At 52.7% G+C, this 23033-nt stretch overlaps 1 protein-coding gene across 3 annotated transcripts in view; it reads right to left on the bottom strand.

Moving 5' to 3' along the window:
• The window catches only part of STK32C (serine/threonine kinase 32C), a 68901-nt gene extending 49127 nt beyond the window's left edge, over positions 1-19774 (bottom strand). For 2 of the 3 annotated variants that reach the window (XM_048311648.1, XM_048311649.1), the window contains exon 1: positions 19596-19774. In XM_048311648.1, coding sequence (XP_048167605.1) covers positions 19596-19680 — 85 coding nt within the window. In that variant the 5' untranslated portion in view covers positions 19681-19774. The remainder of the gene's footprint in view (positions 1-19595) is intronic. The other variant, XM_048311650.1, reaches the window with a different exon arrangement.
• Positions 19775-23033: the final 3259 nt, after the last annotated feature.

Raw genomic sequence — 23033 nt, 5'->3', positions numbered from 1 at the left:
GGCTGCCCTGAGCCTGGCTGCACTTAAACATGATGGCTCTGCCTGATTTTGCCCAATTTCAACACATCTGGCACCATCACACTACAGCACGGTGACTGGAATAGAGGCGTTGAACGCGTGCTCCCACCCGAGCTGGCTGGTCACGGGCAGGTGGGACAGAGAGGCCACCTGAGCCATGACAGCACACACAGCTGTGAGAGCCCGGGCTGCACTCCAGAACCTGACACACCTGGGCAGCCCTGCTGTTTTGGCAACACAAAGTGCAAGGTTTAGTGGAATTTCTCATGTGTACGGGACCCCTCAGCAAAGAAAAACATTGAACAGCTTTAAAAGACTCAGCTCTTCATGTGAACATCACGGGAGAGATATGGAAACGTTCTCTTCTCTGTGAAGTGAACAGCTGAGTAACTCGTACCAGATGGACCATATTTGGATCTTTCCCTCATAAATACAATATTCACCATTTGGAATTAAACGAGCGGAGCAGCTGTCCATTGTCCCACTTGGAGGGGTTTTGTTCATTAAATAAGCAGAAACCAAGTGTCTGTGGAAGGAAAATCACAGAATCCTAGAGTCACTGAGGTTGGAAAAGCCCTCCCAGACCAAGTCCAAGCTGTGCCTGATGCCCACCTTGTGACTGAGTGCTATGTCCAGTCCTTCCTTGGGCACCTCCAGGGATGGGCACTCCAAACCTCCCTGGGCAGCCCCTGCCAAGGCCTGAGCACCCTTTCCATGGGGAAATTCCTGCTGCTGTCCACCCTGAGCCTCCCCTGGCACAGCTTGAGGCCATTTCCTCTCATCCTGTCACAGACTGCCAGTCAATGCAAGCACAAAAAATGTGTCAGTGAATCCCTGATTCTTTATTACCACAGCATCGGAATAATGATTATTGGAGTTTCAAAAACAGACAAGGTTCCTGCTAAGCCAACAGTCCTGTCATTTTGTCCCATGAACAGTGCCACTGGAAGGGGTACAGCTACTCCCCTAATCCTGCAGAAAGGAAGGGCTGGAATTTAAGGAAGGTTGCTTTTCCTGTCTGTACTTTGCTACACAAACCCCACAACAGCTACAAAACAAGCAATAATTAAACTGCAACCTAATCTATTGTCTTTATTTATGATAAATTATGAATTACTGTATTATGGACACTCATTAAATTCAGAAAGCTGCTAAATAAAATGTATCAATATTCATAACTCCCCAACCTAGTGCCCACATAATTTAATGCCAGACTTCCATGACTCTAGCGAGGCCAGCAGCAGGCTGTGCCAGGAGGATTTGGGTCCTGCTGGAGTAGGCGTAGAAGGAGCATAAATCTAAACTAGGGATGAGATGACTCAGTTGAGACCGTTCGAATGAGGCAGATGATAAAAATACCCGAAAGACGTAAGGCAAATCTCAAAAACACTCCTTTGGTTCTAAACCAGCAAGGCTGGGCCATGTTTTCTTACTCACTGCCAAACCAAGCTCTGCAGTGAGACGGGGATAAGGCTGGGACAAGCCATAGGGTGGCCAGCAGGGCCCAAACCCACACGGCTTCCCCAGCTCGGCTCTGCACCCTCCTGCCACTGCTCTCCTCGCACCCCTCTGGTGACACAGCTCGTTTCAAGGCTGATTGGAAGATGTTGGGAAAGGCTCTGAATGGCTGGGGAAGAACTGCAAAGCCAGAGTCAGGTCTGGGGTGCTGGCACCCCAAAAGCACTGACAGGTCCATCCTCCGCGCCAGGGCAGGGAGAAGCTGCGAGGGCGGCTCTGCGGTGGGGCTGCTCCCGCAGCACACAGAACGATACCGCCAGGCCTCTTCTCTTTCCAAATTAAATCCCTCCAAGGATACACATTCATTTCTTTCAGGCTTCAGGTCTGGAGCAGAATAAGCCATCTTTTATTATTTTAAAAACTAAATTTTCCATAGGAAAGTGGACCTTCCCCTTTTTCAGAAGTAAGGATTTTCTCTCCATAATTGCCATTAAGTAATGGACACTCATTTAATTAAAGGCTTTCTGTAGTTTGACAAGAATCTCTAGAAATAATTTCTCTCTTGAATTGCCTCTTTGAGAGGTTTTCTGACAAGATGTAATTGAGAGACTGACCTTCACTGGGAGTGGGGGGAGCTCACAGAGCCTCTTCGTGAGCTTAAGGATAAGGGTTGGAGGGATCTGAAACATGGTCAATGGTCTCTTCTGCCCTCTTGAATAACCCTGGAGTCCCAAAGTAGTTTTCAGAAAGAATTTCTAACCCTTGCTTTAATTCAGCCTTGTCCCTGTCAATGGCCCAGTGGAATGAGGGGAAATAGGAGCTGCTGCCAGAGAGCGTTTGGAGTTCCTATTTTTAATTAATAACGTCAAACGTGTGCTGCACATTTCAATGGGGTTTGAGAGACGTGTGCATCGTAAATGATTCCTTGTCAGATAATTATGAAATGCAAAGTCATTGCCAATTTACCATTGCCAGACAATGCCACAGCTGCTTTCACACAACACAATAGGCTCAGGCTTTAAGACAGATTCTTCAAAGGCAGTAAGTGATGAGCAAGAAAATTGGGCCCTTTTCATGATGGCAATTGAGACTCCCCACTGTTTTGAACAGAGAACTTACTCAAAGACTGAAATACTGTATTCCTGCTACAATACCTGAAGCTGCTGCCTCAAAATCATTGAAGACACAGGCGCGGTTTTCGCTCTTTTCTTATTTTTCTGTTTCCTTGCTCACTTCCCCACAGCTCGCTCAGTCACTCTCGGTGACATCTCTGCTCAGCATCTGCCTCTTCCTCACAAACAGCACATGGACATGAGAATACAGATGCTGGAAGCTGGGTTCCAGCTGACACCAGTCTCGGAGATGAGGCTGCAGGCTGACAGTGTGTCTTTAATAACCATATCTCATGTTGGCAGAACATCTTTGTTTACGCCTAACACACCACATGACATTCAGCAGTATATGAGGAAGGAGTGTAATTAAATCTCTACTGTAATTGTCAAAACAAACAAGCAACGTTTATTTTGCTCATTTGCTGATATAGATTTGCAGTGGAAATGGGAAAATGCAAGTGCTGGGTGGTGGATGCAGCGGATGGAAGGAGGCAGAGGGGGTGGCGGGGTTGGGTGACAAGGCAGCACCCTGGGAGCGGCTGCCGGCGCCTCCTGCACATCTCGAGTTCCATCGGGGATGGAACAGCCATGGGGCAGAGCTGCATGGGGTCAGACAGAAATGGTAACGAGATCAACCCAACAAGCCACCCTGTGCCCTCGCTAGCGTCCCTCAAAGAGCTCTCCTCTTAACTGCTTTTTAATTAACTGCCAGCAATTAGTGTCACCCAAGCAGCCTCAGCAGAGCGCCTCTCAATGGCATCTCCCTGCCCTCCAAACACAGTGTGCTTTAATTAGGAGCTGATCTCGGCCAGGTTGTTGGGTCTGTGTGGCACCAAACACACCTCTCTGGTGTTGACCCACTGGTCACGCTGCACTGGGGCAGCCACTGGGCTCCCAGAGGGGAAAAAATGGAGGATTTGTGTGTGTCTCCCTACTGGGGGCACACTGATCCCTTAACACCACTCAAGGCAACTCCGACCACCAAGGCTGGACACACAGAGGTTTGATGTACAGTGGGCAGCCACAGTACTGCACTGGGAGAGCCTCGGTGTCAGAGAGACCAACAGAGAGGGATGAGTTTCAAACAACATTAAGTGATCAGTCTAAAAGAGGCAGAAGCTCCATCAGAAGAATCAGGTATCATTTTCCCATTCCATCTGTCTCTTCCCCCAGTTCATGTCCCAGCACACCAGCATGGGTGCCTACCAGGACACCCCACATGCTCCTGGTGCCAGATGTGTGGAGCACAAGTCCAACAGAGGGGCACAGCACAGCCTGGAGGCTCCCAGCCCAGAGCAGCAGGTAGTCCCTACACCGCTGAACAGGTCACTTCCACCTCATCAGTCAAACTGGCAGCTATAGCACCTTGACACTCATGTGCCTGAAGAGAGGACTTTGTGACCCAAAGGGACACTCATGACCAAGGACAAACCAATATGGCCTAAGCAAGAGCATCACTGCTGGGCGGCGCTGGGACCACCTGGGCAAACACCTCTGTGTGCTCAGAGCCAACAAAACAATTCAGAGTTCACCTGCAGGCAGAGGCATACCACATCCTGATGTACCAAACATCCCCCCTGGAAGCACCTGGAGGAAGGAATTCAGGTATGTAGGGCATGGATCTGACAACACTGTACAGCTCTACTCGAGCCCAACGCCAACGAATGCTGCTGCGTTGAGACCTACTTTGCAGCAAACCTTGTGCTGAATTTGCATCATGTTGAGACACAAAGAACTTGGAAGCAGTGGGGCTTCACAAAGAAGTTTAAAATCAAACCTGGAGAATGGAGCTGCCACTTAGGTCACACATGGGAAATCTGATCTTGGGCCAGTCAGAACAGCCCCAGTCGCACTCCCAATGGCAGATCCCCGTGAGGAACACCAGTGTGAGACAAGCTGGGGGCACCTGGGGGCCATAAAGGGAAGCTGTTCAGATAGGTACATCCATGTTACATCCCTGTCCTAAAAAAAAAGAATTACTTTTTTTTCAAATGTGCCTGTAATTGTGGCACCATAGGTAATTTCCTACGTTTAATGATTATTCTGGACTGCAGTTACAGATCTGACCTTTCCCCACCCAGTGAGAAGGCTGCCGTTGGTGGCAGGGAAGAGGCTCTCTGGTCAGACACACAGAGCACTGGTCAGACACACCCACAGCTCCGGGCAGAATGATGCCTGTATCCAGATTTTGCCAAGGCCAAGGAGATTGACAACAATCTGTGTGCTAATGAAACCTGAGGGTGGCTTCCCTGAAACATGGAGGGGGCTTTCAGCTCCCCCCTTGGCACATGGCTCTGCTCCTGCCTGCCTGTGGAAAGGCCACATCCCACGCCCCACTGCAACCTCAGCAGTGCTTTGCTCATCTTCTTGTTCCTTTAAAAATTCTGACAATGTTGTGTTTTCCTCAAAGCCTGAGCCAGCTGCCAGGCACCCAGAGCAGGGTGTCTGGGGTGCAGACAGGCACATACACATGGGTGACCCGACAGCCTCGGGTACCCAAACAGAGAGAGGTGCAAACACAGAGCACCCAGCCAGCTGGGCACGGCCACCACTGCCCGCTCCTGCACCGCTCCCTGCCTGAAATGCCAGTTTGTTGTTGCTATTTTTCTTTATGCTCTGTGACATTAATAAGGTAAATTTAGAAACAACAGACTATTTCTTTATATAGCAACAGCCAACCTGTGGAAAACAGCGCCCTGAGACTGCAGGAGAACAGATTCTCCAGTTGGGTTTTTTCAAGAGTTGTCAGGTTGTATTACACTCCCAGGCTGACGAGCTCAGGGAGCAATAGGGACGCTCACACTTTGTCAGGGCATGCACCAACGAAAGCAGATGTTCCTGCCCCGCTGGCTCCCATTGGTAGGCACTGGTAGGACCACACATGGAGACAGGGCTGGGATGGCTCAGGGATCTCATCTGGAGTAGGTGTGGCACAGAAAGTTAAGGAGTGCTGCAGTCTGGTCAGGGAAAAAGAGAACAAAATGAGTCAGTAGCTTTACACGAGATGGGCACAGCGGTGCTGGAGCTCTGCTAAGGGAGAGCCCAGCCCTCTCCCCGCGGTGCCAGGGCTGTGGTGGCAGAGGGGACCCTGCCCTCACCCCCACGCCGCCACCACGGCCCGGGTCCCTGACCAGACCTCCCCGTTGCTATGGAAATACAGATAATAATGAACAGCACAAGTCATCGCAGATGCACCAACTGCTGCCATGAAATCCAATGCACTTTATCATGCTGTAACAGTATCCCACCCTCCTGCAAGCGCACAACTGCGTCCTGGAGAGAAGGAGCCACCTGGGAGAAGGGAAAACAACAAGGCTTTGTATTAAAAGATCGGGAAACGGCTTACAAGGACATAGAAAGACCATGGCTAACCTCAGTGCCACAACATTTGGGAAGGCCCTGACACTGTATTTGGAAGATTTAAAACATTAATTAATAGAAAAAGCAGCAATATCAATAATTAAGAACAGTTTTCTAAGAAAGAGCCACATCAAACCCAGTCACCACAGGTAATTGAAGCCCTCAGACCTGGCATATTTTTTCTGTGCGCCCAAGGAGAGCCACAAAGGCTGCTCAGGGCAGAGGAGAAGGGGCCGCCCACTTCTTGTTTAACTTCGTGTTCTATGCAGCAGTAGACAGCGAGGTATTGTGACAAAATTGCTGGGCTCACAGCAGCAACCAGTGTGTGATGGATCACATGCAAGCATTTTTGAGTGAGAACTTAAAAACTGTTGATAACAAAACAGAATTCAGCATTACCTCTTTTTTAAAATTAAATGAGAGGATTTAAAAGGTCCGAGACAAACATAGGTCTTTTGGGGAACAACCTCCCTCATTCTATTTGATATCCCATATTCTATCATTTATTTTATGTCTCCTGATCATCACTGCTTTTCCCAAATCAATCCAGAAGCATGGGAGTTTCCTGCAGATGCAACAGCCCTGTGACAAGAACTCTTTGTAACATAGAGGGCCCAAGAATATTTTCTACAATCAGCTGCTTCTGGTATTCAATCAAAAGAGGCTTTTACTACTTGCCACACCACCAAATTTATTGTGGGTCATGAACGTCTTGTTCCTCCTGCTGCGTCACTGGGGCTGGTGACAACTACCAGAATGCTGGGAAAATACACCAAAAAGTCAAACTGTGCACCAGCCATATTGCATTTGAGCTGCAAGAGATGCAACAGAAGAGACATTTCATTTTGAAATGCCATTTAATTGTTTTCTAGCACTCCAGCACTGCTGCACACACTGCAATTACAGCACTGAAGGATGGTCTCTGCTGCAGCGTTTCACACCACTGGAGCACCAGAAAGAAAATCAAAAAAAATAGAAAAAAATGTCCTGAAAATGGGCTGAACTGGCAGCTATGCTCATTTCTTGGCAACTGGATGGATCAGCACCATGAAAATATAGTGATGTCTGGTTTGGGGTTGTGGTTTTTAACATGTGCACATTAATGAATGCACACTGTCCACCACGAACTCCTCCACGGCCTGGGAGCAGACCGGCCGTGCTCTGCCCACAGGGAGGGCCCTGGGCACAGCACCCCCAGCATGTCCACTGCCCTGAGCACCCACCGCTGCCACGCGTGTCCTCGCACACAGGAGCCCGAAGGAGCCCCTCAGCAAACAGCTTGAAAACGGAGCAGGCACTGAACCACAACAGCAATCCGTGTCTCCCTCAACAGGCAGCTCAATAGACTGGGCCAGGGCAGGCTCAGGGTGGACAGCAGCAGGAATTTCCCCATGGAAAGGGTGCTCAGGCCTTGGCAGGGGCTGCCCAGGGGGGTTTGGAGTGCCCAGCCCTGGAGGTGTCTCAGGAAGGGCTGGAGGTGGCACTCAGGGCTCTGGGCTGGGGACAAGGTGGGGATGGGGCACAGCTGGGACTGGATGGGCTGGGAGGGCTTTTCCACCCTAGGTGAGTCTGTGATTCTGTTTCAAAAGGCAAGGAGTCCTTTCTGTACCCGCACTGGGCGGTGAGCAGTGCACACTGTCTGTGTGTGTACATTGCACTTGGAGTTAATTCAGATATTCCCAGTTGAGACCGTTTTCCTCACGACAGCCTTGTCAACACAGTGATGATGACTTGAAAACAAACTCTGGATTTCCCTCTCAAGAGCAGCCACTGGTGGGGTGTGCAGGCTCCAGGGTGCTATTTCAGGCACATGGTCCTATCTTTGTCCCAGAGGCTCGTGAGCAGCAGACATGCTCCCAAAATACCTCTGGCTGGGATCAGTGGATGTGGTGCTCGGCAGAGCTGCTGCAGCAGCATTTTAACGGCTGTGGAAATGCTGCTTCTCCACTGACCCACATGCCTGTGACAAACTCAGCTGAAGAGGGGAGACCCGGGGGCAGCAGCTCACCAGGCATTCAGGCTAAGCACCGACACCGGCTCCGAGAGCCACCGGCTCCAAGGGTGGCAAGCACCAACACCAAGGCAGCACCAAGAGGGGGTCTGGTGTCTCTGGGCCCGCCAGTGTCCCCAAATGCAGGTCTGTGTTCTGCCACACATTGAGTTGGGCAGGCATTTCTCACAGTTCTGGCAATGGAAGAGGCTCTTTTTGGCAAAGAAGGAAAAATTAGGAGCAAGGCAGTATGAATGAGGGGGGTATCACTCACACATGCTGGCAATGACAGTAAATCTGGGAAGGAAAAAAGAACCACAAGAGAGTGATGAATGCCTGAAGATATTTTGCTTGACCCCAGGTAGGAGCAGTGATCTCCTTTGGTGCTCCCTGTAGTCAAGAACAAGCCTGTTCTTTCTTTTGGAGGTGTCAGAACAAATTCACTCCACGGTCAGACCACACTGATGCACCCAAGCGCCCGAGCATCGCAGAGACTGAGCTGACCCACCTGGCACCTGCAGGACGGATGGTCATAACCACTCAGGATTCATTTCAACTGCACAAGAAGAGAGCAGACCCAAATTCACAGCGGATGTCAAACAGAATTATTCACCAAGTTCAAATTCTCTGGGGAAAGCAGACATCCTACTGCTGTGATAAGAAATTCTCTGGAGCACAGTGATGTGCAAGTCGCTTTGGAAAGAACATCTCCTGACAGAGAACCCAGCCACGGGGAGGAGGGGAGCCAGGTCTCGCAGCAGCACGTGGAGCAGGGTCACTGCCCTCCCCTCCGGCTGTGGTGGGCACCATGGGGGGCTGCAGGGGGCACAGAGCCGGCCCCTGGGAGAGCCCCCTCCTCACACTGCACAGCACCTCGGGGCGCTGCTGCCTGAGCACGGGTGGCTTGTGGGGCCCAAGCACGTCCCTGGGGCTGTTACCTCAGCATCCCCACCACCAACACTGACCACTGGACACCCGGGCCACCCATCTGCCCACTGCCATCCGCCCTGGGATACCCCATGGAGCAAACCCCCAGGGAATAACCCCTGTGCAGCCTTGGCAAGAGAGCAAGAGAAGAGCTGGCAATGGAAAAACCCCACTTCAGCACAGAGAGCAGGAGGAGGAGAGTGGCCTCTGGAGAGAGCAGTGGGGAAGGCAGGGGCGCCTTTGGAGATGCCAAGCTAAGAGCATGGAAAAATCCAAACCAAGGCCAGAAGAAGCACTAACTAAAATAATTTCCCAAGTAGTGCTGAGGGGCAACCAGAGACTGAACTGTTTGTTGATGTTACTCAGCCTTTTGATAAACAGAAGCAATTTGTTCTGGTTAAAAGAAACCTGTTATTTTTTAAATAAATTCACAGATTGATCTTTACATCAGAAAGCCATGTAGAGAAACACACAACAGGCTGAAACTATTCATTAATCAATCCCTAAGTTTGCCTCGCTGCAGCTGTGCTTGTTTTGACACCTGCTTGCGATGCTCCTGCTGTGGCATTTAACACGGAATAAAACCCAGTGGAGCAGAGCAGCAGCAGCTGCCAGTGCCCCCGGTGCCTGCGCTCGCCCCACGCTGCACTCGCCGCACCAGAGCGGCCACAGGGCTGCTGGGCTGTCACTGCCTTCGAAGGCACTACTGAGGGACCTCGGCAAAGCCCCTGTGCTGGTGCTCGAGCAGGAACTGACAGGTTGAGGCAGCTTCCACATGGCCCCTGAGTCTGGCTCCTGAAGGAGCTGCAGGCAGAGGACGGAGAGCCACGGCCAGCCAGGATGTCCGAGCAGCACCGGACAGTGCCACCGCCAGCAGCCCAATGTGAGCAGCTCTTTGCTCTTCAGCTGCACCCAGAACTCCTGCCTGTGCTGGCTGTACCTAAACCTCAGCACTCCTGAGTTACTCCAGAAATCCCGGGATGAGCTGATGGGCAGTGCCTGTTGGAGGGGTGAGCCAGGCACACCCACACACCGGGGCAGAGACCCCCAGCCAACGCCAGCTGCCCAGTTCCCGTTCCTGCCCACTGCTGCCGTATCCACACCTCTTCCCACAACCTGAGCTCATTCCTTGAACAGGTACTGCCTGCCCTTTGGGGAGCTCAGAGCTTTGTGCTGAGCTCACAGCAATAGCCTGGACCCACACCAGCTCTCCCCAAAATCTTTGGTACTGGTTACAGGAGAAACAGTGCATGAAAGGAAACAAAGCACGTCAAGGTCAGGCTCAGGAGGCACTCGAGGCACTGCACTCTGGACACTGTCAGAGCCACTGGCCAGTCCATCCGAGCAGGGATGACAGGGAAGCTCCCAGCCCTTAAGGAGACGCACAGCCGGCACTGTCGGGACAGGGGATTGTTTCATCCTGGGCTGAAGGTCCTGCCAAGCCTCTTCTGTGCTGGACGAGCCACTAACCCATGCCAGTTCAAAGTTCTGTGCAAATCTAGAATCAGGCTTGAATATGAAATCATGGGGCCTGTTTGCATGTGTATGAATTATTCATGTGATTACCATATGCAGCATTGAGCCTTTAAAGTGAAAATTATTTGGGACCAAGCTTTGGCCCTATTTTCTGTGAAGCATAAAGCACATTTTCCAACAGTGCAAACAATCCAAACATAATGTGTATCATTTTCTGTGTTCCCTGCTCGCTGGTCTTGCCTGCCAGTTCCCATTAAGACTGGGAACCAGTACACAAAAAGCCAACGTGCAGTACACAGCTTTCCCGTGGATTCTGTGGCATTTTAAATAAACTTTATTTAAAGTGCCACATCTCTCCTACAGGAGATGGCCTGTATCCCTCTGACAGTGAAACACACTGAACCACGGCGGTAAAGTGGTGTCCAGCCAGCACCAGGGGCAAGAGGAGCTCCCAAAACTCATGGAGAACTGCTTGCTCAGAGGAGGAACCTGAGCTTTAGCCTAAGCCCTGCCCAGCCCACCCTTCTGACCTTTGTCAGATACCAGAATCAAAACCACAGGAATTCGTCAAGGAACCAGCATGTGCCTTATGCTGACTGTCCCACCTACACACCAGTGCTGTTCACTGCTGATGCTGGGAAGTGTCTCGGCTCTTGAGTTCCTAAACACCCCAACAGGTTATTCTCAATCTAAGTTTCCACCAAGTTTCCCTGCTCCTTTGCTTTTTTCCCCCAGCCCGGATATCTGAAATACTCATATGATGGCCTTTTGTTGCCACCATTGATCCCTCTAAAATCCCAGGACACAAATCACACCCCAGTATTTTAAGTGGTGACGGCAACTTTTGTTGTGTTGTGCATTTTATTTGGGTTGTTTCTTTGTTGGAGGGTAGGAGGTGGTTTATGGTCAGGAGAAATAAAGGAAAGGAGAAAGAAGTATTTTTTCCTGAGCAAAGACAGCTCAGGGAAGAATGGGAGACCCAAAGTGACACACCAGTACCTGCAGTGCTTCCACAGCCTCACTCCTGTCCTCCCCACTCTGCTTCAGAGCTACTCCAGGCACTTTCTCCAGTGCTCCAATGCACATATTACCCACGGAAATATAGAACATCACTTGTATCTTTGGACAGCTCAGCTGTAACCAAATGCAAACCCTGGACAAGACGGTAACTCTGTGTTGGGACAGCCCTTTGCAGGTTACCCTGAAAGTCACTCAGGCATCATCAGCCTCAGGAGCCCACCAGCTCTCTGCTGGAGCCACTTGAACCAAGTATTTTCTGGAAAAATAAATGAAATTTATCAGCTTCCAGAAACATCAGCAAAGCTATAAAGACATTACATTGCAGTTTAATTTAATTTCACTTAATTACACAGCAGGGCTAACCATCAGCCTGTAAGGATTCATGGGCACAGGCAAACCAGCAAGCCACGTAATTCTGAACATCATTCAGTGCCTGCATCTCCTCACCACTCCCAGGTACTGGGAGAGCCCCTGAACACCACCTGAGATATAAATGAACACATCAACACTCGCACGCTATCACACCTCACTGCCTGGCAGTGCTCAGAGACGGCTGTTCCCACACATCTGAAGCACTTTTAATTTTCCATAACTGTCACCGAAAGCAATTTAATTCGTGAAGAACAGTGGGAGAGGGAAAGAGGACACTGACATTTATCTTCTCTTGTGTGGAGAAGCTGAGCCGCTCACAGGCTGTCCCGACACTCTGTACTTCAGGAGATGAACACCAAAGCAGGGCCCAGCCAGCGCGGATCCCCTCCCCGGCACACAGCTGTGCAGGGCTGGCACACACCACATCTCGGAGGTACACCCCACCCGCCAGCCCTCGGAGCCTGCCACGGCTCCCTGTGGCACCTCTGGGACCTGTGGCCACGTGCCACCACAGGAAGTTGCTAGCCATGATGAATGGGGTGGCACAGGACAGGATGTGTGGTAGGGTGGTGGAAACTGCACCTTAACAGCTGCGAGAGGCTCCACAGCCTGCTGAGTGACTGTGCCTTCGGAACTGGAGAGCAGCTCCACTGAAAAGAGTGGGAACAGTCAAGCCTGCTTTTACATCCCAGGCTGCCATGGACAGTGGGCTCAGCAACGTGCCCTGTCCGAGTCCAGCTGGGCCATGCTCATAGAGACTCACCTGTGTCCACAGCGAGTGGAAAGCCAGGCCGTGACCCAGGACAGAACACCACTGTGGGGGAGCAACACTCCATTTCAGGCATTCCCACAAGAAATAAAGCAATATTTAGAAGGAAACACAGGCTCTCCCCAGCCCTGAGTGGACCCCATGGCACACACCAGCTCCACACCCCTTCTCCCATAATGTGACACACCGACACACCGAGCTGTATCACCAGTTCAGTACCCCAGTTTCAGCTGGTGAAAGTACCAAACTGCCAAAAGAGCTGCTTTTTTCATTTCTGGGAAGGTTTTTTTTGTCAAGTGCTGCTCACTGACATTCCACCAGGCACGGCACGAGGTGACCTTGTGCTGCCTCTGCAGCCAGCACTAACAGCACAGCTCTCCCGGCCGGCAGCTGCTGGTGCTGTTCTCTACAAGCGACCTAGTACCATCAGCTCCACATCCTGGGACTTGCACCCCAGAAAGCACAGCTGCAGGGGGAATGCCAGCTGAGCCAGGAAGGTCACCACGCCAGCACTGGGGACATGGGGAGGAAGGTGGGCAGATCCATAACGTGCTCCTGCATGTAATTCCCAACTCACAGGAAGCCCATTCCAAGCTAGTCATGAGGACTGTGGCCTCCACAGAATACATCAAGTATTAATCTGATTTAATATTTCACTTGAATGGTACTTCCAGTGACTTTTCCTTGATTGCCCTTGTCCCTCCCTATCCATCAAATGTCCCTCAAATTGCTGTTGTGTTTGTTTATTTTTTGGTACTCCAGCTCCATGCGAACAGTCTCAGCTGTCCTGAGGGCTCATTTCACCCTGACATCCTCTCCTCAGATCTCCCACAGACACATGAGCCCCTCGAGAATGGCTTTTCTTCAGATTTCAGCCAGCACTACAGCGCAGGGACCATGGCCACCAGCGTGGAGAGGGGCAGCACAGTCATTAACCAGTTCAGAGCCAGTAATCCCAATACTGCTCATGGTACCACACATCTCCATGACTTGACAATGCTGAATTCCCAGGATTTAACCTATTTCTGCATTACATGACACACTGAAAAGCTAGAAAAGTTTTCCATTCTTGGCCGGAATGGCTCTGCCAGGAGGCCGGGGGCAGAGAGCCCATGGAGGGAGCGAGTCCCTGGGCAAAGCACAGGCAAAACATCACAGATCTGGGGGCAGCAGAAACAAAGCCCCGCCGATGCTAAACACAGCTTTGCTGACACCTCCTTGCAATTCCCACTCCCTCCTCTCCCTGCTTACTTACTTAGCTACCACTTCGATAATACACAAAGGCTTTTTTCCCTTGTTTTTAAATATCAGGGAGAGGCATCTGTGCTCCCAACCCACAGCCATGAAAGTCAGGCTATGGGAAAAGTGCTCCTTGCAGCCTGAGCAGGGAATACTTTAGTCAGTGGTTTGCAGAGCATGGAAGCTGTATCTGACCCCAAATAAGCAGTTTTTGGGACTTCACAACTGCCTTACTGGGCACTAGTCCACAGATTTCCAATAAAAGGACAGTGTTTCCTGCCCAGGGCTTGAAAGCCCTGACCAGCTGAGGTGACAGAGTTGGGTCCTGTGAGGAGCAGCCAAGGCAGGCCGGCAGCAGCAGGAGCAGGGACAGTGCTAAGGGGCAGCCCTGGCCCACAGGGACCAGGGGACGCAGCCAGGCCACGCTGGCTGCCCCAAGACCAGCACGTGGTTTATGGCTCTGATCACCTCAGGAGAGAGAGAGAAACTTTTCCTGGTCCCTGGGTCCATCTCGCAGGTCCCTCTCCCAGCAGGATGTCCCCAGACCTGTCACACACCTGGCCAGAAGGGTTTGGGTCCCCGCAGAGGTAAAGGACACGGGACAAGGGAGGTCAGGCTTTGGTCCCCATCCTTCCATGTCCCTGTTGCCCCGAACCTCTGAATGTCTGGCAGCATGCCCTCGTTTCCCTGAAGGTCTCAAACCCTGGAACAAAAAGTTACGGGGAAGAATCCCAAGCTGAAAAACTACTGCTGAGGGCCGTGGAGAATGTTGGACATCTCACTCCCATCGGAGCAGGACAGAGGAAGGAAAAGCAGAACACGAACAGCTTGCCGATCTGCGAGGACTGAACCCCTGAATTACACGGGATGCAGATGACAAGGACAGGGGTCCGGGAGGCTGCCCGAAGCTGCGCCAGCAGCCCCCGGCCGGGGCAGGCTGCGAGGAGGCGGCGCAGGATGCCGGGGGAGCCGGGCCCGGCCGGGCCCCGCACGGCTCCGGCCCGGGCTGAGGGAGCGGGGCTGCCCGCTCTCGCTCCCGGCGTGTGACCCCCCGCCTGCCAACACACGGCTTGGTATCAAAATGGGTATTATTTTAAGCAGTTCCCCCAGGTTTTGCAGCTTCTCGCCCGTTTCCATGGGGACGGTGCCATGCCGGGCGGGGAGGCAGCGCGGGGCTTCAGAGCCGCCTGCCCTGCGTGTCCCCAAAGCTGGGCCCTTCAGCAAACGGCACAGCCAGAGAGGCGGCATCAAGGCGTGTGAGAGCTTCCTGGCTTTCCACATGACCACATTTTACAGACCAGAGTCTCTCCGCTCGGAAGCTCTCAGCGGGCGATCGCTGAGCGGCTTTGAGACCTGTCAGCCGCACAGGGACCAGCACCCGCAGCCACAGGGCACAGTGACCGCAGCACCTCACACCCTCACACCCCCGAACGCTGCTGGCTGTCCCTGCAGCTGCGTTTCAGCCCAACCCCAGCCTGGTGCCTCTTCCCAGTGTGATCGGAGCTTGTTCCCTGAGAGGGGACACCGCACATGACACCCACGGACACTTCACCCGACGCAGACTAACCCTGAGCACACACTTCTCACTCAGGCTGGTGTACTGGGACAGCTCCACCCATGAGCTGCAGAACTGGAAACTTGTGTTTAAAAGTTGATTTTGATGCAAGTAGGATAAACACAGGAGCCTGCACCTGACCCCCTTACGAAACACAATCTGCATTCTGGCAGAGAGTCAAACAAGGGATAGGGGGAAAAGTGATTGAGACAAAATGCTAATCATGATGAAAGTCACTGGGCTGCAGCATTAAAACCTTGTACATCAGCTGAAAAACTAATTCAGTATCAGGACACGGACAGGAACCCTGGACCACTCGTCTCGTGTCAGCGAGGGGAGGCACAGCAAAGCAAAAAGCAGCAGATGGCTTCACAGATTCTCATGTATATTTACACACAGTTTTTTTAGTAAACCACTTTGATTCAGGAGAAACCACATCCAAAATGCACTCTTGAAATTCCTCTTCAGACATAATTGCATAGAGAGATAAATCATGCTGTGGTTTTCCCCCTCTCTCATGTAACACAACTGTGGGCAATGCTAATAGACTAACTGTGCCTTGTATTTCCTCCTGCTCAGCCCCGTTGCCCAAGTCCAACAACTCTACTAAGTATTTTTTAAATATCTGAGTTGAAACATTCCCACTGGCTTCACAATGACAGGTTTTCCTCACTTAGTATAAAAAATCAATTTTAAAGAAACTAATAAAAAAGAATTTTAAAAGGAGGGAGGTGTCAATAAAACTTGCTTGGCTGTTTCCCAGAATGAGAGCGTAATTCCTGCCCAAATGACAAACAAGACTCATGACTTCTGTGCCTCCTCTCACTCTCCAACTCCCTGACAGGAGGGGGCAGCCAGGGCAAGGGTCGGGCTCTGCTCCCACGGAACAAGGGACAGGATGAGAAGAAACAGCCTCAACCCGAGCCAGGGGAGGTTCAGGTCGGACATCAGGAGGAATTTCTTCATAAAAAGGGTTGTCAGGCATTGGCAGGAGCTGCCCAGGGAGGTGATGGAGTCCCCACCCCTGGAGGTGTCCAAGGAAGGACTGGGCTGGGGACAAGGTGGGGATCCCTTGGTGGGCACAGCTGGGACTCGATGATCCTGGAGGATTTTTTCCAACCCAAATGATTCTGTGATTCTGTGAGACACCCCAGTGCCCCATGCCCTGCACAGAGACATGTCTCTCAGCCAGCAGACAGGCAGTGACCACCCTTTCGTGGGGCTGGAGAACAAATCTGCCCCCCAAGTGAGGAGTTTTCAACAGACTCTTACAGGTATAAATAACAAACCCTGAAAAGCCCCTGCAGACAAGGGCGTGTTTTTCCTGACGGAGAACAGCCCACAGTGGTAACACAGAATCCACAAGCCCACTACAATTCACTTCAGTTCACTGAGCCCACCTTACTCCAGCACACCGTAACTGCAGGTGCTCAACCCTGCAGCCCTTCTGTCCTTTTGCCTTGTTTTCTTCTTCCCATACTTTTCCCCTTACTTTGTTTTTCCTCCTTCCCCTCCATTCATTAACTTTCTCTGTTCACGAACAGGGTACAACGCACCTCGCCAAAAGCGAGCTCTCACAAAGGCATCCCCAGGCAGTGTCTCCGGCTGGACAGGCTGGAGCTCCCTCCCAGATGATGGATGTGCAGCTTGCCAGGTTTCTGTGGGACTGGAACCAGCTGGAGCAGTGGCTCCCACGGCCAGAGAAACCCATCTCCCTCATACCAGCGCTCCCTGGAAGCACACACAAACACGCAGGCAACTGTCCTTTCACAGTCAGCTTTCCTGTTAGCTGAATCGCAGTTCTGAAATGCCCAGAAATGTCCCCCAGGCTGTGTGTGCAGACACGGAGCAGCACAGGCAGGGCACCCCAGGAGGGTCAGACAGATGCAGTGTACCCAACACACAGGACCAGGCACACCTGGCCTGCACCCGGCTTCACAGCCAAGGGAAGTGACCTGAACCAGGGGAAAACTGGGGGGATGGGGACACCACAGCACCCAGGAAGAGAAGCAAGGAGGGAGCAGCATAGCTGTCCCTTGGGCATGGCTCTCCACAGCACAGCTCCGCACCACCCTGGCCCTGAGTGGACCAGGAGCCAGCCTCACACACCAGCTGCACCAGCACCAGCTTCCACCTCCGCCAAAGAGCAAGCCCAGCCCCAGCACTGTCAGAAAAGATGCTGAAAAAGGGGAGAGGATTGAGAGAAGATCCTTAGGACATACTCTGGAATACTAAGTTTACCCTTGGAGTCACAGACTCAGAGAGCTCAACCCACAGGTCCCACCAACAAGGACACCAGCAGCCATGGCCGTGCCAGAGAGAGGGGTGTGACACTGAACTCCTGCGTTTATCCCGCTGAGATCCAACAGCAGGCAGCTGGGGCGGGACAGATGCAGGCTGAGGAGAAACAGCAATTCTTAATGGAGGGGTAAAGAGTGGATAACCCTCTGGGGCCAGGTGTTCTACACCAAGAGAGCAAACACGTTACTCCCCACCCCCAGGACACCCCCCATGAGCTGGCTCAGCCACAGCGGTGTGACAGGGACCAGTGACTCAGTGAAGTTCCAAAACCAGTCCCCAGGAAGTCAGGGACAAAGACTGTAAGGTCTGCAACGATTTGGAGTTGGATTTATCTGAGGGAAAGTACTAGTTGTGTTACTACTCACTACAATAAACGTTAACCTTCTGTTTACATGCACCCTGACAAAACAGGGACTATCTGCTGGATAGTCAGGCTCATCCTTGTGCAGAAATTCATCACCAGGAACCACCTATGGGCAGAATTCCACATATCAAATGGTCTTCTTCCTTTTTATATTTTTAATTGATTTCTCATTAAATTGTTGTCACTAGTAACTCTTCCACATTATGTCACACACAAACCTGAGTATCAACTGGCTTCTTTATCTAAGGAAGTTATTGGGATGTCTTAAGAGATCACCATAGCAACTGTGCCACGACAGTAAATATGAGTTCACTGGAACAACACTAATGGCTCTGAGCACACTCTAACAAGGAATCATGGAAAAGCAGGAGATATCAAGGCAGTGATGTCCCAGTAATTGGGACATAGCAAAAGCGCTGCTTGAAAGTACCTGATGAGGTGTTCCCAGGCTCCTGTCAGTAGTTATTCACCTGCAGAACTCACTCTCCATGGTTGGCTGCACACAGGCTCAGGGCAGAATTAAAAGCTTCTCAGAAAGAAATTTTGCTTTCAGAATGAAATTGCAGCAAAGCCTCTGATTTAAGTGTCTTTACTCAGCTTGCTCAGTGTGAATTGCTAATAAAAACATGTTGGAGAAATCAACCAGCTCCTGTGCCAGGAAAAGTTTGCCTAATTTAACCCCTGTCAGCTGCCAGAGCAGCACAGACAGGTCTGATCCCCTCACCGAGGGAATTCCAGCAGACCCCGACCCACACATCACTGCACTCAGACTCAAACTAACACATCTAACTCCGGGTTTATCCCGTGCACAATTCCAGCACCTCCCACACACAGGGATTTTTGCGTGTGCTCGGTTGGTGCCACAGGGCCAGCACAGCATTCAGGACTGCCCCGGCCACCCGGCACCCGGCTGCTGGCCCGATGGCTCTCCCGACTCTTCCCCCACCCACAGTCAAAGTTTCCTTCCTTTGCTCTTCTGAAATTTCACCCTGCACCCGAGATTTCTAATGCAACGGTGGTATTTCACGGTGTGTTTCTAAAAAAATCCCCCAGCTTGTATTTTGGGAAAAACCCCAAAGCAAGCTTTCTGCACTGACAGCGTTCGGGTGTTGATGGCCGGCGGCACTTGACCCTTCTTTGGTACCACCGAGGCTGTCCGTGCACAGACTGAAACTTTGCTGCTGAACTGTCCCCTCACTTCCCCCTTCTCAGTCCCCCCTTGTTTTAACGGCGGCCGCCCCGTGTCCGTGGGGTGTCTGCGGGGTGTCCGCGGGGTGTCCGTGGGGTGTCCATGGGCAGAGTCCCCGCGTCCTGCGGAGAGGCAACGCCCGGCCCGACCCCGCACCCGGCACGGCCCCCCGCCCGCAGCCCCCTGCCGCCCGCTCCGCCGGGGGCACCGCGGTGGGACCACAATGCCGGGCGGGGACAGCTCGGCACCCCGTGACACGGCACCCCGCGGCTGGGCATCCCGGGATGGGCATCCCGGGGCACCGCGGCAAGGGCACCACCGGGGCAGGGCAGGGCAGAGTGCCCCGGCGCTGGGCATCCCGGGCTGGGCAGGGCAGAGCATCCCGGGCCGGGCAGAGCATCCCGGGGCAGGGCGGGCACCCCGGAGCATCTCGGTCCGCACTCACCGTCCTCCCGCTCGTCGAAGACGGGTCTCTTGGAGGAGGAGGCGCTCGCTCCCATCCTCTTCTTCCACTTGCTCCAGTGAAACATCGGGGCAGGCGGCTGGCATGCCCTGCGGCCGCTCCCCGCCAGCCCGGAGGCTCCCGCGGGCGGCCCTGACGCCGCCCTCAGCCGCCCCGCGCCCCGGCGCCGCCCGCCCGCATGGCAGCGCCCGGCGCCGCCGCCTCCCGCCCGCTGCCCGCGGCGGCCACAGCGCGGCGGGGCGGGGACAGCGGCGGGGCGGGGAGCGAGCGGAACGGGGCCGGGGGATGCGGGCGGGGCGGAGCGGCGGAGCCGGGGGATGCGGGCGGGGCGGAGCGGCGGGGCCGGGGGATGCGGGCGGGGCGGAGCGGTGGGGCCGGGCAGAGCGGGGCCGGGAGCGCAACCGGGCCGGTGGGATGCGGGCAGTGGGGTGGGGTGGAGCGGGGCCGGGAGGCCGGGGGGAACCCGGGTGGAGCGGGACCGGGGGCGGGACCGGGGAGGGCCGGGCTGCACCGCCCGGCTCCGCCCGCATCGCCCCGGGGCTGCGGCCGCGGCCCTGCTGCGGGCGGCGCTCCGGGCCGGGGCCGTGGGGCGCGGTGGCGGAGCCGCGGCCCCCGCAGCTCCCCGCGCTGACCCCCGCCTGTCCCCGTGTCCCCGGCTCTGCACCGGCCCCGCCGCTCCTCTCCCTCCGGGCGCTCCCACCGCAGCAGCTCCCGCACCAGCCCCGTTATTTTTAATCTCGCACCGGCAGGATGAGCTGCCGGGCTGTGGTGCAGCCCAGCCTTTCCCCGGCTCTCGGCGGTATCAGTGCCAGCATACACCGCTCATCTTGCGGCGGTCCGTAGGGCTCACTACCGATATCGAAAGTCACTAGAAATCATTCCTCCTTGTCCTGTCATTCCAGGCACTTGTAAATAGTCTCTCTCCATCCTTCTTGTAGCCCCCCTCCAGGCACTGAAACGCTGCGATAAGGTCCCCACAAAGCTTTTTATTTTCCATGCTGGTCAATCCCAACTCTCTCAGCCTTTCCTCATGGGATGGGTGGTCCATCCCTCAAACCATCTCCATGGCCTCCTCTGGACTTGCTCCAAAAGGCCGATGTGCTGGCATCCCCAGGGCTGGAGGAAGCTCTGCAGGTGGGGTCTCACCTGAGAATCCCCCCCTCCCCTGCTGCCCACGCTGGGGGATCACCCCAGCACACGGGGGTTCTTGCTCCCGGCACACACAGCTGGGCCATGGCCTGCTCTCACCCACCAGCACCCCAGGTCCTTCTCCCAGGGCTGCTCTCGACCTGCTCACACCCCAGTCCGGACTGATACCAGGGGTTGTCCCAATCCAGGCATAACACCAGCACTTGGTCTTGCTAAAGCTCGTGAGAATGTTGAGCTGGAACATGCTCGTGACTTCAGTTTTCACGGCTTGCTGAACTGGAGTGTCTCGTGGAATGGCTAATGAAAAGCATCTCAGAAATAACTCCCAGTGTCAGCAGACCACATCAGAAATGTCGTGGCAAGGGACAGCCCTTAAGCCAGTAGGCCACAGCTATTACACCAGCAGCACTTTCATGGTTCCTGAGATACTGTTTCCCAAGTTTTCATTTAAAATTGATGCTGTTTTCTTTCCCAGCATGTTTTGAAATGGATACGTCAGTTATTGTGCTCCTCACAGAATGCGTACGGGGAGGCAGTCATTATTTCAAAGAGCCTGGAAGTTGTAAAAGGATTACAATGGAAGGGTATCATTTAAGAACAGTTTTCCAATGGCAAAGAATAGTTCTCAAAGAATATTTGTTTGAAAAATCAGAAAGAATTTGCTCTCAAATAAAAAGATAGAACATTTATACAAGGCAGTAATTTTAGCTTTGTTTAGGGATAGGTTTGTGTTTAAATACACTGTGAATCTCTGAGCTATCAGCTTTCCTCCTTCCTTTCTCCTGCCTTTACATTCTGTAGGAAAAGTACGAAAGATGCCATTAAACGGCTTCAGTCAGTTGTCATTTCTTTCTCATTCTCCATTAATATTTGGACAGTGAAATCCAGAGCACAGAGTCAGAGTCTTTTCCCAATAAATTTTCAAGATGTAGTATAGGAACAGGATTGGGATATAAGGATGTGTTTGTCCTCATGCCAGAGGGGGGGTTTTGTTCCACTCCATCTCCTAATTCCTTTCTTTGTGCTGAGGCAGACAGTGCAACACAGGGTTTGTTCAACTTATTCTTCACTGAGCAGCATAGTAAGTGGTTTTACCTTCCTAAAGAGGAGTCAGATAGGAGACAAAAGATCTTGTAAGTTGGTTTGTTGATTTTTTTTATTGCTGCATTATTTCTGTAGTAGAATTATATTCATTTTAATTGTAATGATTTTCTACTTCAAGAACTTGAAAAGTGTCTCCCTTTCTGTTCAATGGGCACTCATGCTTGATACCAATTTTAAACCCAGTGAGGAACGTACAGTGAAAGATGTCGATCCCCTCAGCAACACCTGCATGTTGGGAGTCTCAGCACAGGTCACTCATCTCAGTGACACAATTAAGTCACCTGAGGAAAGTGGCCAGTCATAATTAATGCCAATCCTGCAGGAAGGAGAAGGGAAAATCCAAAAGCTGCTCTACAGTGGTCCAGTGTAGGAAAGGGAAATGGAGAGAAAATTCTGCCTTCTTACATATCCCGGTCTCCAGGGAAACAGAGAACCACTTTGTGTTTGAAATGAGGGAGTTTAAATAAAAGCTGACTTTCACAGTAATTTATTCCTCAAACATCTTTGGCTGTAGCTCTGACTGCACCTCTAAGGGGCAAACATACAATCTGGGTGGCCAAAGAGGTCATTGAGAACAGGCTGTCCTTGAAAACTCTGAGAATTCTTTACTCCTTTTTTTCAGTTTTCCCTCTTTGTTTTCCAGCCTTGTTTTTGTGTTTTATATTTTATGAAGAGACAATCAGGCATTTGAGCAGTGGAAGTCCTGGGGATATTCTATGCATGTCTGTCAGTCCTGGCAACTGTGAACATACAACAGATTGGATGGTTTGCTTAAATCACAAAAGACAAATAAGCTGCGAGAAGGTTCTGTTCCTTCTAGGGAAAGCAGGAGAAAACCCTTAGGGAAAGCAGACCCGCTGTGGGAGCAGTGTGCAGTGCCCCAGCCCAGCCTGCTGGAGAGCTCTGCCCTGTGCCAGGTGCTGCAGGGGCTCCAGGCTGGGAGCTCCTGCTCCCGCACGGGGCTGGATCCACACCTGGAGCGCTCCAGGGCTCACGGTGCTGGAAGATCGCTGGCCAGGAGAGTGTGGCTGCTGACCAGCCCGCAGGTCAGGTGCTGTGGCAGCCCTGCTGCAGCCCTGCGCAGGTGAGCTGGCACCGCAGGGTTTCGCCTGGCTGAGAGCAGAGCCTGGCAAAGGGCACAGCCACCACTCGGACAAACTTTGGAAG

This window comes from Corvus hawaiiensis, chromosome 8, assembly GCF_020740725.1.
Source record: "Corvus hawaiiensis isolate bCorHaw1 chromosome 8, bCorHaw1.pri.cur, whole genome shotgun sequence".
Classification (NCBI taxonomy): domain Eukaryota; kingdom Metazoa; phylum Chordata; class Aves; order Passeriformes; family Corvidae; genus Corvus; species Corvus hawaiiensis.
This window is presented reverse-complemented; position numbering and strand designations above follow the sequence as displayed.